The sequence below is a fragment of the Arachis ipaensis genome, chromosome B4 (assembly GCF_059453495.1).
Source record: "Arachis ipaensis isolate K30076 ecotype BB chromosome B4, ASM5945349v1, whole genome shotgun sequence".
Lineage (NCBI taxonomy): Eukaryota > Viridiplantae > Streptophyta > Magnoliopsida > Fabales > Fabaceae > Arachis > Arachis ipaensis.
The window spans coordinates 118,133,601-118,144,342 of NC_142439.1; the positions used below are offsets into that span (position 1 = coordinate 118,133,601).

The window sequence follows — 10,742 nt, forward strand, 5'->3', positions numbered from 1 at the left end:
TGAGCTAGCTAGGGTTGCAATTCTTTTCTTTTATATACGTGTGAAAACGGCGGTTCAAAACCGCCATAATCACCAGAACCGCCACCAAACACAAAGTTAATTATGGCAACAACCAAAAATGCCATAATAATCGGGTATTACGGCGGTTCTTTAAAACCGCCGTAATATCAATGCCATTTTAAACTCTTTTTTTGTAGTGATATCATTCAAATGAAATAAATTCTATCTTCATTTCTTGTACCATGTCCTATAAGTAAAATTTGGAATCGAGATATTTTCTCTTGTTTTATTGTTGCTAAATACATGCATATCCATGTTGGCATTATTTTATAATTTATTCAACAACTTTTCATTTTTAGGAATAATTTATCTCTCACCCTACTAATTCTTCTTTTCTGTTAATTTTTTTTAATATTTGTATTTGTTTGAAGACCCCGCTTTACTTTCTTTGCTCACTTTAAACTATATTCTTTTTACTTGAAGTAAAGAGTAAAGACAATCAATCATTTTAGTTATTTGTATTTTGTATTATTTTCCAAATATGTATTCTACAAGATTTTTCTTGTTGATTTTTTTTAGATTTTCAACTTGGTCATAAATTTTATCACTTTTTATATATTAAGCTTTTAACTGAAATGTCTGACTTGCATGATAGGTGGTTGATGAAATAAATTTTTCATTGACCACGAGATTTTGATTATATACAAAAAATGTATGTAACAACAGGGTTGTGTTGCATTTCTATGGTATTTAGATTTTGATTCATAGAAGAAATATAGTTTCAATTCGATTTATATCGGTCTTTTTCATCATCTGCAAGTAGCCTAGCAAGTAGGTGTCGTCAAGTTCTACCTCAAAAAATCATATTCTCTTTCATAACTAATCTCATTTCAGGACTCATCTGAATGGGAAGACACTAGTGTTAAAGTTAAAGTTGATGAAGGAGGAGACACTATCAATGTTACAACCTTAGTTTCATTTTCGCTTTCGGAGCTCAATTGTGGCTCTTTGGTATCTCCATATGGTTCATATATATTGGAAGCTGCAGTTCTTCTTCATAAGATCGTTGGTGCTTCTGTTGCATGGTGAGATTTGAATGTTACCATAAAGAACAAAAGGAAGTACTTTGATGATGTTATTAAGAGTTCAACTAGTTATGCCTTACATGCCATTGCAAGTCTTAAAGCAACTTCCTTTATCGTTGTTCAATATATAATAAGTGTATTTGTATTCTTAAAGCTAAATTGGAAATGATGTTCCTCTTTATTTCGAGAAGATTGCATCTCTCAACCAGCACTTATGGTGAAGTGTTTGTGGAGGGGGCAAATTACACTTTGTTTATTAGCATGCATTGTAATTTGTTTTTTTTTTTGTTTTTTGTGTTTAGGTTTAACTTCTACCATACCAACTAGCTACTTATTTTGTTGTGGAGGATATATATGTTTCTGTTGTTGACTTTTTTCAGTGGATTAATATTTTGTAGTATATAACTGAATATTATCCGTGTGATGACTTAAAATTTTTTTTGGTGATACTATTAAAAAAGTAAATATTTGAACTTATGTTATTGTCAAATTTTTGTATGAACAGATGATAAAAACTTGTTCTTGAATATTTTTTTACAGAATCCTTCGTATGATAGGAAATTAAAAATTTCTCGAGACCAAAGAAATTTATGTGGTAAAAAAGATTTTGTGGTCCTGTACATTTGCACGGGTCAAACGCTAGTATAATTAACATCGTGTTCTTTTTTCAATATCAAAAACTCTGCATGAAAGAAGAGTGGAAGGAAAAAATTTTTATACAAAAATGGTCAATAAACAAATAGAACACAATATTTTACATTGGTTGTAAACAACATAGAATATAATCAAAACTATGTATTCATGTATATGAAGAATCATATATATACACACTATCTCATATCTCTCCTCTCTAGAAGAGAAGCAAATTAAATTGAGGATGAAGTTATTTGGATGAAGCTTCACCCTTCTTCTCAAAGAGGTACCTAATAATCATATCAAAATATCTATCAATTTAAGCTCAAATATATAAGATGGAATTATTAGTAGAAGTACTCCATACTGATAAAACTTGCAAAACTATAACAAACATGCAAAAATTATATAAGAGACATTAATATACAGTGATAGATTCAAAAAAATGTTGTCAGTAGAGATAAAAATTAGTGACCAATGCGACGCAAGGAGTCCATGCAGTCTTTGAACGTTGTTGGTGGTGGCCAACGCTGGTGGAGGGCCTGCTGGAGGTTATTTGTATGTGTTAGAGAGAGAGAGATGTTCGAAAATGAAGGGAGAGGATTTGCAGTTCGAATTTAGGGTAAGATTACCGTCAGCTTTACCGGCGAAAAAATCCGACAATAATGCTTTGAAAGTGACCAAAATGCAGCGTTGCACGAATTAGGAATTACCGGCGGATAAATCCAACAGTAAATCTCACGGTAATCTCGACGACAATTTTTCTTGTTTTTTCTCCAATTATTACCGGCGAATTTATCGTCATAAAACCAAATTCGACAGTAAATCCGCCGCTAACGTCCGACAATAAATCTGATAGCATTCAAGTTTTTTTTTTTTTGGTGCTTACTCTTGATGATGATGTGAAATACTCAATAATCGTTTCCCACATTTCATAGAAGTATTTGCAATGAACTGCCTTGTTCTTAAAGCTTGTATATAAAGATGCAAGTAGTCATGTCATCAGTGACTTATCTTGGAGCATTCCTTGTAAGTTTTTTATTTTGTCTTTGCATTGATGACTTTGCTGGATCTCCTGAATCAATCATTTGTTCAAGGATGTTTTTCTTAAAGTAGCCTTTAAGATTCTGACTTTCAACTATGATGATTGCAGCTTGTTTCCATGTTAGAAAATCGTTTTCGTCGAGCTTGTCTGAGATCATTGGTAGAAGATACTTTGAATTGGAAGGACTAGCTAAGATCATTGCCATAGTTGCAACTATGTGGTTTTGGATACCATGTCAAGATTGCTGCAGAATTGAAAAACTGAAGAAAAACTAGCAATGGTTCCAAGATTTGAAGGTAAGAGAATTATAAAGAATAGAGTGATACTGAATAGAACTCTTGTATTTAGTGAATGTACATGAATGAATGATATCCTTAGAAATTGTGATACACTAATGCTATTTATATTAGTTAGACTAAACAGAATAACTACCTAGAATTAATAATAGAAATCTGTTACAAGTGGAGTAGTTATAACATAATTCAAGTCTTGTTATTCCGATTTCTTTGAGTCTAAGCTATCACTATCCTTCATATTCCTATTTTTAACTTTTTATAATTTAACATTAGACGCTGGACACTGAACACCTCTTAGGTCATAATCTTTATTCTTTAGGCTTAATGCGAAATTCACATTGAACTCCGATCCAACAAGTTAATGAACATGGCCTTCTAACTTTGAAGCCCATATTAATAAAAGTTAATTAATATAGCCACCTTGTCGTTAAAGTTGGTTAATGGTGGATGGCGAATCTAGTTTGGTCCTATGGTCCTCCACACCTTACTACCCCTATTCCTTTTCCTTACCATCCAACATAAAAATACTTATTTGACGAGTTCTTAATTAATGTCTAAGAAATTCAATTCAACTACTCTCTCTTTGGCTTAGCTTTTCTTCCCTTTTGTCTATGTACTTTCTCATTTAATTTTTCGTAACTTTCTTGCTCCAAGAGGCTTAATTAACCATCAGGTGAACTCATTATCTTTCTTATTAGCCATCATGTTACTGTTCTAAATCAACATGGTAGATGTGATTGTCTTCTACTTGAGGAAATCTTTTGTTATATTTATATATATAAGGTGAACTTGTATTGTTTCTTTGTTACCTCAGCCCATGCTTGATTGCTTGATCATCATTGGCCTAACCAATCATAACCATTGTTTATTAGGTGTTATTTATGCTATTACATTTGTCTTAAAAGTTTCATAAGTTGATGTTCTTGTAAAGAACTACAATAATAATTGATCAAATCTGGCCTTATTCTAACAAGTAACTGAGCAATGACATTTTTCTTTCTCCTAAACTCAATTAAACAAGAAAAGAAAAAGGAAAAGAAAATTCTTTCATAATAATATTATATTATTGATATGATACATTATTTATTATACAACTACAAGCATATTATTATGCATACATATAAAATTATCTATTAAATCAATCACTCATATAAAATATACATTAAAAATAAATTAAATAACACATATATTTATACATAAATACATTATAACTAATTTAGTAGTTGATTTTTGTGTTCACATAATATTTTTTGTTTACCATATTATTTAATTGCCTAACTTATGTTCATTGACAATATATATCAGAATTGTTCAAGCATCGACCAGGATTAACGATCAGATCATGGGTTCCTCTTTTCGAGCATTTTTAAATAGTCCAGTTGGTCCCAAAACAACACACTTCTGGGGACCTGTTGCTAATTGGGGATTTGTGGCTGCTGTATGTCACACTACTTTCATTCTCTCTATTTATACTTATAGTGAATTTTTTTCAAGAGAACAAATTACACTACTGATTTAATCTTCCTTACAATTTGATTAAAATTCAAATAACAATATACTTGATACTTTTGCATTTTTTTTAAACATGATATTAAATACTGGAAAAAGATATTTATATGGTGCATATATATACGTTGCTATTATGTATGTTTATCATTATAGTAGTTATAATGACTATATAATTTTAGTAATACTTAAAAAATATTGTTAAAATTAAAGTAATATTTTTTTTTTAATTTAACAGTATTTCAATTTGAAAATAAAAATAAAAAATGTTAGAAAAAATATATTTTTAATTTTAGCAATACTTTTTAATAATTGCTAACGTTATTTAGTTACTGTACTCATTGATACCATAGACTCCTATTTATATACTTATTTCAGTGTATGTTATTTGAACCGGCTATTAAATTTAAGAATAGAACAGATGAAAATAAAAGCGTGAATTATACAATTGAATCAATAGTTATAAAGTGTGTGTCTAAAAACTTGTACACCAATTCTAAATAGAGCAATACTATAGAATCATCATAATTTATTGTTTGTAGTCAGCAATTAACTAATAATATTTAAAAATATTAGTTAAAAATATAATATTAGACTAAAAATATGAAATTATTAATTAAAATATTGACCAATATAAATTAAAATTGTTAATTAATCTTTAAACTTTTCTCATTCTAATATACAAATAATATCTTCCATATTTGAATATCCATTCAAACTTTACGTTAACTTACCCCAAAGAAGGCTAATAATTAGGGGAGTAGATCATCATGTCATATGAATTTTACAAAGCCTTAAGGACGGAAAAATCAGTATATAATTTGCCCTTATCTTCAAGCATCTCATTTTCATATGATACCCTATTATTCTAATAACCACTATCAAAAGGTCTCATCTAAAATGATCAACATTAAGACTAAATATTTTCATCTATATGTTTGGTTTAAAGGGATTGGCGGACATGAAAAAACCTCCAGAAATGATCTCTGGCAACATGACAGCAGGTTGAAAATTATAATCTGGTTATTATTTTTGTTAACTTGAAATAATATAATGTTCTTATATGACATGTTGAAACTAACATTAGTTTGCGTCTTTAATTTCTTGATTTTAATTATAATGTTTGATAGTGCAGTGATGTGTGTGTACTCAGCATTATTCATGAGATTTGCATGGATGGTAAAACCAAGAAACTATCTGCTTCTTGCTTGCCATGCTTCCAATGAGGCTGTACAACTATGCCAGCTCTCCCGCTGGGCAAAAGGCAATGGGTATTAACCTAATTACTTACCATCCCATTATAATATATATATATATATATATATTTGGTTTAGAAGATTTAGGATTTATATCTCGGTATCAAATATATGTCTACAATATTATTGTCCTAGTAGTATTAAAATAACTTCATTTCATCTTTTTGTTATTTTAAACTTTTTATTATTCATCTTAATTTCATACCCATTTTAATGAACCATATCATATATTGCCAGGGCCGGATTTAAGTAGTGCATTGTGGGGGCACTGACTTTTCAAAAACTTTCATTTAGTGCATAGTAAAAAAATTTATTTGCCCCCATAGTATACATGAATTTGACTCTACTCACAATTTATTCTCTTGGTCACAGTGTCCCTACATAAATGAAAAGAAAATTAAAAGATCCCACCATATTATAAAATATTATATTAATTATTTAATAAAAAATAATTAAACTCTTATAAAGTGAAAGTTAGTTTATGTAGGTAGAGGAAATTAAACTCTTATGTCTTATTGCATTTTTTTTTATTCGTGTGGTTAACTTTACTTGAAATAAGAAGAAATTATAGCCAAAGTAGTAGTTCTTTAGTAGTGTGTATATGGACTATGATTTCACTGTTACTTTTATCAACAACTTCTTATTTTGTTTTATATATTGATTTTGAAATTGTATTTGATTAATGAATTTGATTTTGATTTTGTGACGTTAGATTTTTAATAGACTATTGTTGGTACTTTAGTATTTGGTGTTTTGCATGTTGCAGCATCTTTAGAGTTTAGTGTTTGGTATTTTGCAAGTTGCAACATTGTCAGAGTTTAGAATTTTTCAATTTTCTTTTTAATTTATTAAAGGTTGATCTTTATTTTGTTATACTTTTTAATTTATTCAATTGTTATGCATTTATTTTGTAATTATATTCTTGTGTATTTTTTTTATCTGTTATTATTTAAATTATTATTTTTAATTTATTAGTTAGTTAATTTAAAAATTAATTATAGTTTATAATAATAAAATATAATTATAGAAATAATTATTATATCATATAATTTTTATCTCCACTGACAAAATTTTTTAGATACGTCATTGTGTATTGTCGTCTCTTTTTATAGTATTGCTGACTCTTATATAATCTCTGCGTGCTTATTATAGTTTTGCAAGTTTTATTAGTATGGAGTACCTCTACTAATAATTCTATCTTATATATTTGAGCTTACATTAATAGACATTTTGATATAATTATTAGGTACCTCTCTGAGAAGAAGGGTGAAGCTTCATCCAAGTAACTTCATCCTCAATTTAATTTACTTCTCTTCTAGGGAGGAGAGATACGAGACTGTGCATAGATATGATTCTTCATATACATGAGTACATAGTTTTGATTATATTTTGTGTTGTTTACAACCAATGTAAAATTTTGTGTTCTATTTGTTTATTGACCATTTTTGTATAGGAATTCTTTTTTCCTTCCACTCATCTTTCGTGCGAGTTTCTGATATTGAGAAAAGAACATGATGTTAATTATATTATATATGTGTTATAAAGTGTTTGACTTAGCAACAGTTCTCCATAAAATTGCCATTAACCTATCAAATTTTGATGCACATTCATAAGTGTTGATCTAAACCATTCCTTTTTTATTAATTTGCGACAATTTTAGAAATGTACGCTAAGTTTTTGCCGCTATTTTTCACATGTGTTATAATATATATAGGAATGTAGAGAAGTCTTAAATATCTAAAAAATATAAATGTTATTGTATGAAAGAACATGCTAAAGGGACAGGATTCTATTTATTGTGTGAGGTATGACTGGGTTTCTAGTGAACACCATTTTTATGCCAGGTGAAAAATTTTCAGTAGGAATCCTCTTCTTCCTTCAGTCTCTGGGTACTTTCTTCTTGGACCTCCTCCCTCCTTAGAAGGTGGTGAATGCCCAACACCAAACTTAGGTTTGATGTCGGAAAAAACTGTATGGGTTTCCAACAAAGGGGGAGGCTTGAGTAATGAGCTCTGCATGCATGCACCTCCTTCTCCAGAAAGTGGTGAAGGTTTATAAACCTTGAATACCAAGTAGTTCATAAAGCCTTAAAACCAATTCACCTCTCTCAACATCTATCAGAGCTCTCCCAGTAGTCAGGAATGGTCTTCTTAGGATGATGGAGTCCTTTGCATCCTCTCCCATATCTAATATCACAAAATCTGCAGGGAGGAATAGCTCTCCAATCTAGACCAAGACATTTTTCACTAGCCCATGCGCTTGCCTCAGAGATTTGTCAGCCATCTCTAATGCTATCCTTGTAGGCCGTGCCTCTTGAATTTACAGCTTCTTCATTACGAACAAAGGCATCAGGTTAATACTTGAGCCAAGATCACAAAGAGCTTTGTCAAAGGTGATAGTCCTAATAGTGCATGGAATCTGAAAGTTCCCTAGATCTGGCATCTTCTTAGGCAGCTTGCTCTAAATGAGTGCACTACACTCCTTGGTCAGTACCACTGTTTCATCTCCCTTTAAGGCTTTCTTCTCAGAGAGTAGGAATTTCATGAGTGCCATATAGGGAGGCATTTTCTCCAAAACCTCAGCAAAAAGAATATTTATTTGTAGCTTTTTAAAGATTTCCAAGAACTGAGAGAACTTCCCGTCCTTAGTCTCCTCTTGGGGCTTCTGAGGTTGTGGTGTTTCAGGCTCTTGAATATGCGCTTTAGGTGGGGCATGTAATAATGCAGCTTCAGCCTTTTTTGGAGTTTCTTTCTCCTCTGACCCCTTAGCAACTTGTGCCTCCTTCTTCAGTTTATCTATATGTCACCAGGAAGAGTGTTGGGGGGTCTCTCAGGTATTCTTTTGCTCAGCTGACCCACTTGTACTTCCAAGTTCCGAATGAAAGCTCTAGATAGTCTCCTGCATAAAGCTATGGGTGCTCTTGAAAAGCTCTGCAACTAGAGTGGCCAAGTCAGGAGTATTCTGAGGCTGGGTGGACGCCTGCTGTTGTTGAGAAGCTTGAAATTGGTGGCTATTGAAATTGTTGAACTTGTTTTGATTCAAACCGCCCTGAGAGTTATTGTTAAAGTTCTGTTAAGGCTTCTGGGGTTGCTCTCTCCATCCAATTTTTGGGTGATTCCTCCATCCCTGATTGAATGTATTTGAATAGGGATTATTACTGGATTTCTTGAAGAATTTTCCATATAATTAACTTGCTCAGGAGTGGGTTGAGCATAACCATAATTTTCCCTTGGCTGAAGTCTCCACTCATGTCATATAATACATCTTGAGTAGTTGAATTCATTGCATATGGGAGAAAGATAGAGTAATTTCATGTGATGGGAATATAGTGAAATTTAAAGTTGAATTTGTGTTATAGTTGAGTTGAATTCTAAACTTATTATTGATTATATTTGGTTGATTATAATGTGTTAATTGCTGGTAGACTATTCAATTTTTTGTTTTATAATGTAATATATTGTTTTATAGTGTAAGATATTGTTCATTGTTGTTCTATGTTATTTTTTTTTAACACTAGAGCTCAACACAACACAGTGGAGCAACAAACTAACAGACACATCAGTACCAAAAAGCCTAGTAAAAAGTGACACAACACCTTTCCATTCGTTGGCGCTCATCACCGTCATGTTGAAGATCTCTTCCACACCTTTGCTTACATTCTGGAATACTCTTCTATTTCTTTCCAACCAGATGTTCCAGACGATTGCATAGAAGCATCTCAGTCGTTGCTCTCGATCCTCCTTCCTCCTTGGTTCCTCTATCCAGCTTAAGAAATGTTCTCGCATCAAACCTGGAAAAGCCCACTGTCGGCATAACGTCGATATCCAAGCACTCCAAACTTGCTAGGCAAATCCACAACCTAGAAACAGGTGGTGGGCTTGCTCCACCTCAGTATGACAGAAAACACAGATATTATCTTCTTGTCTGATAATTCCAAACCTGCTAAGCTTGTCTTTTGTACTCACTCTACCTATTAGGACAAACCAAGTAAATAGTTCCACTCTGGGTGGTACTAAACCTTTCCAGATAGTCTTCGTGAAGCTGTAACTGGTAACCTCCTCTGGGATCAATTCTTCCTGCCAAACCTACACAAATGAGTTAGTTGAAAAAACTTCTTTTCTGTCTAGTTTCCACACAACACTATCCTCTCTGTTTTGTATTAGATTCACAGGTCTCAACACTTCGTGTAATTCACTCAGAAGTTCTAACTCCCATTGAAAGAGCTCTCTTTTCCAATGGAAATTCCAAATCCACTCTAGCCCATCCCAAAACCCACAATCTCCTATAACATATCCACATTGGTTTGAAACAGAGAATAGTCTGGGGAATCGATCCTTCAAAGATCCACAGTATAACCATACATCCTTCCAAAAATGAGTATGCCGTCCATCACCAACCTCCATGGACAAACCTATGATCATCTTCTCCCTTAAGTGTTGATTTGTTATTTGTAATTGACATATATCCTTCCAGGGGCCTCCTCTAGTAGGTAGTACTTGAGTTGACAGTAGCTCATTAGGATTTAGGTTGTTATAAGAGCACACCACTTAAATAACATAGCCGTGTTGCGGATCATAGCATTTCCAACTCCCAATCCTCCCAATCTCTTGGGAGCCTACACCACTTCCCATTTAACGAGTGCCATCCCATTATTTCCATCCTCCTTCCTCCAAAGGAACCTTCTCTGTAGGGAGATCAATTTTTTAGCAACCGCTTTTGGCATCTTGAACAAACTCAGATAATATACTGTTAGGCTATTTAACACTGACTTGATCAGCACCAACTTCCCAGCTTTACTCAGCACTTTCGCTTTCCATAGGCTTAGCTTCTCCTCCACTTTATCTATGATGGGCTTCCAAGTTTTCACCAGCCTCAAATTTGCTCCTAAATGAATTCCCAAGTATTTGACTGGAAGGGAGCC

General features: G+C 32.3%; 1 protein-coding gene across 1 annotated transcript; it reads left to right on the plus strand.

The window, feature by feature from the left end:
* The first annotated feature begins 4,401 nt into the window (after nucleotides 1–4,401).
* LOC107636901 (mitochondrial pyruvate carrier 1-like) lies at nucleotides 4,402–7,107 on the plus strand. Its single transcript, XM_016340373.3, has 4 exons — nucleotides 4,402–4,497; nucleotides 5,515–5,569; nucleotides 5,701–5,836; nucleotides 7,068–7,107. The coding sequence occupies exons 1-4, from the start codon at nucleotides 4,402–4,404 to the stop codon at nucleotides 7,105–7,107; spliced, it is 327 nt and encodes a 108-aa protein (XP_016195859.2).
* The last annotated feature ends 3,635 nt before the right edge of the window (nucleotides 7,108–10,742 follow it).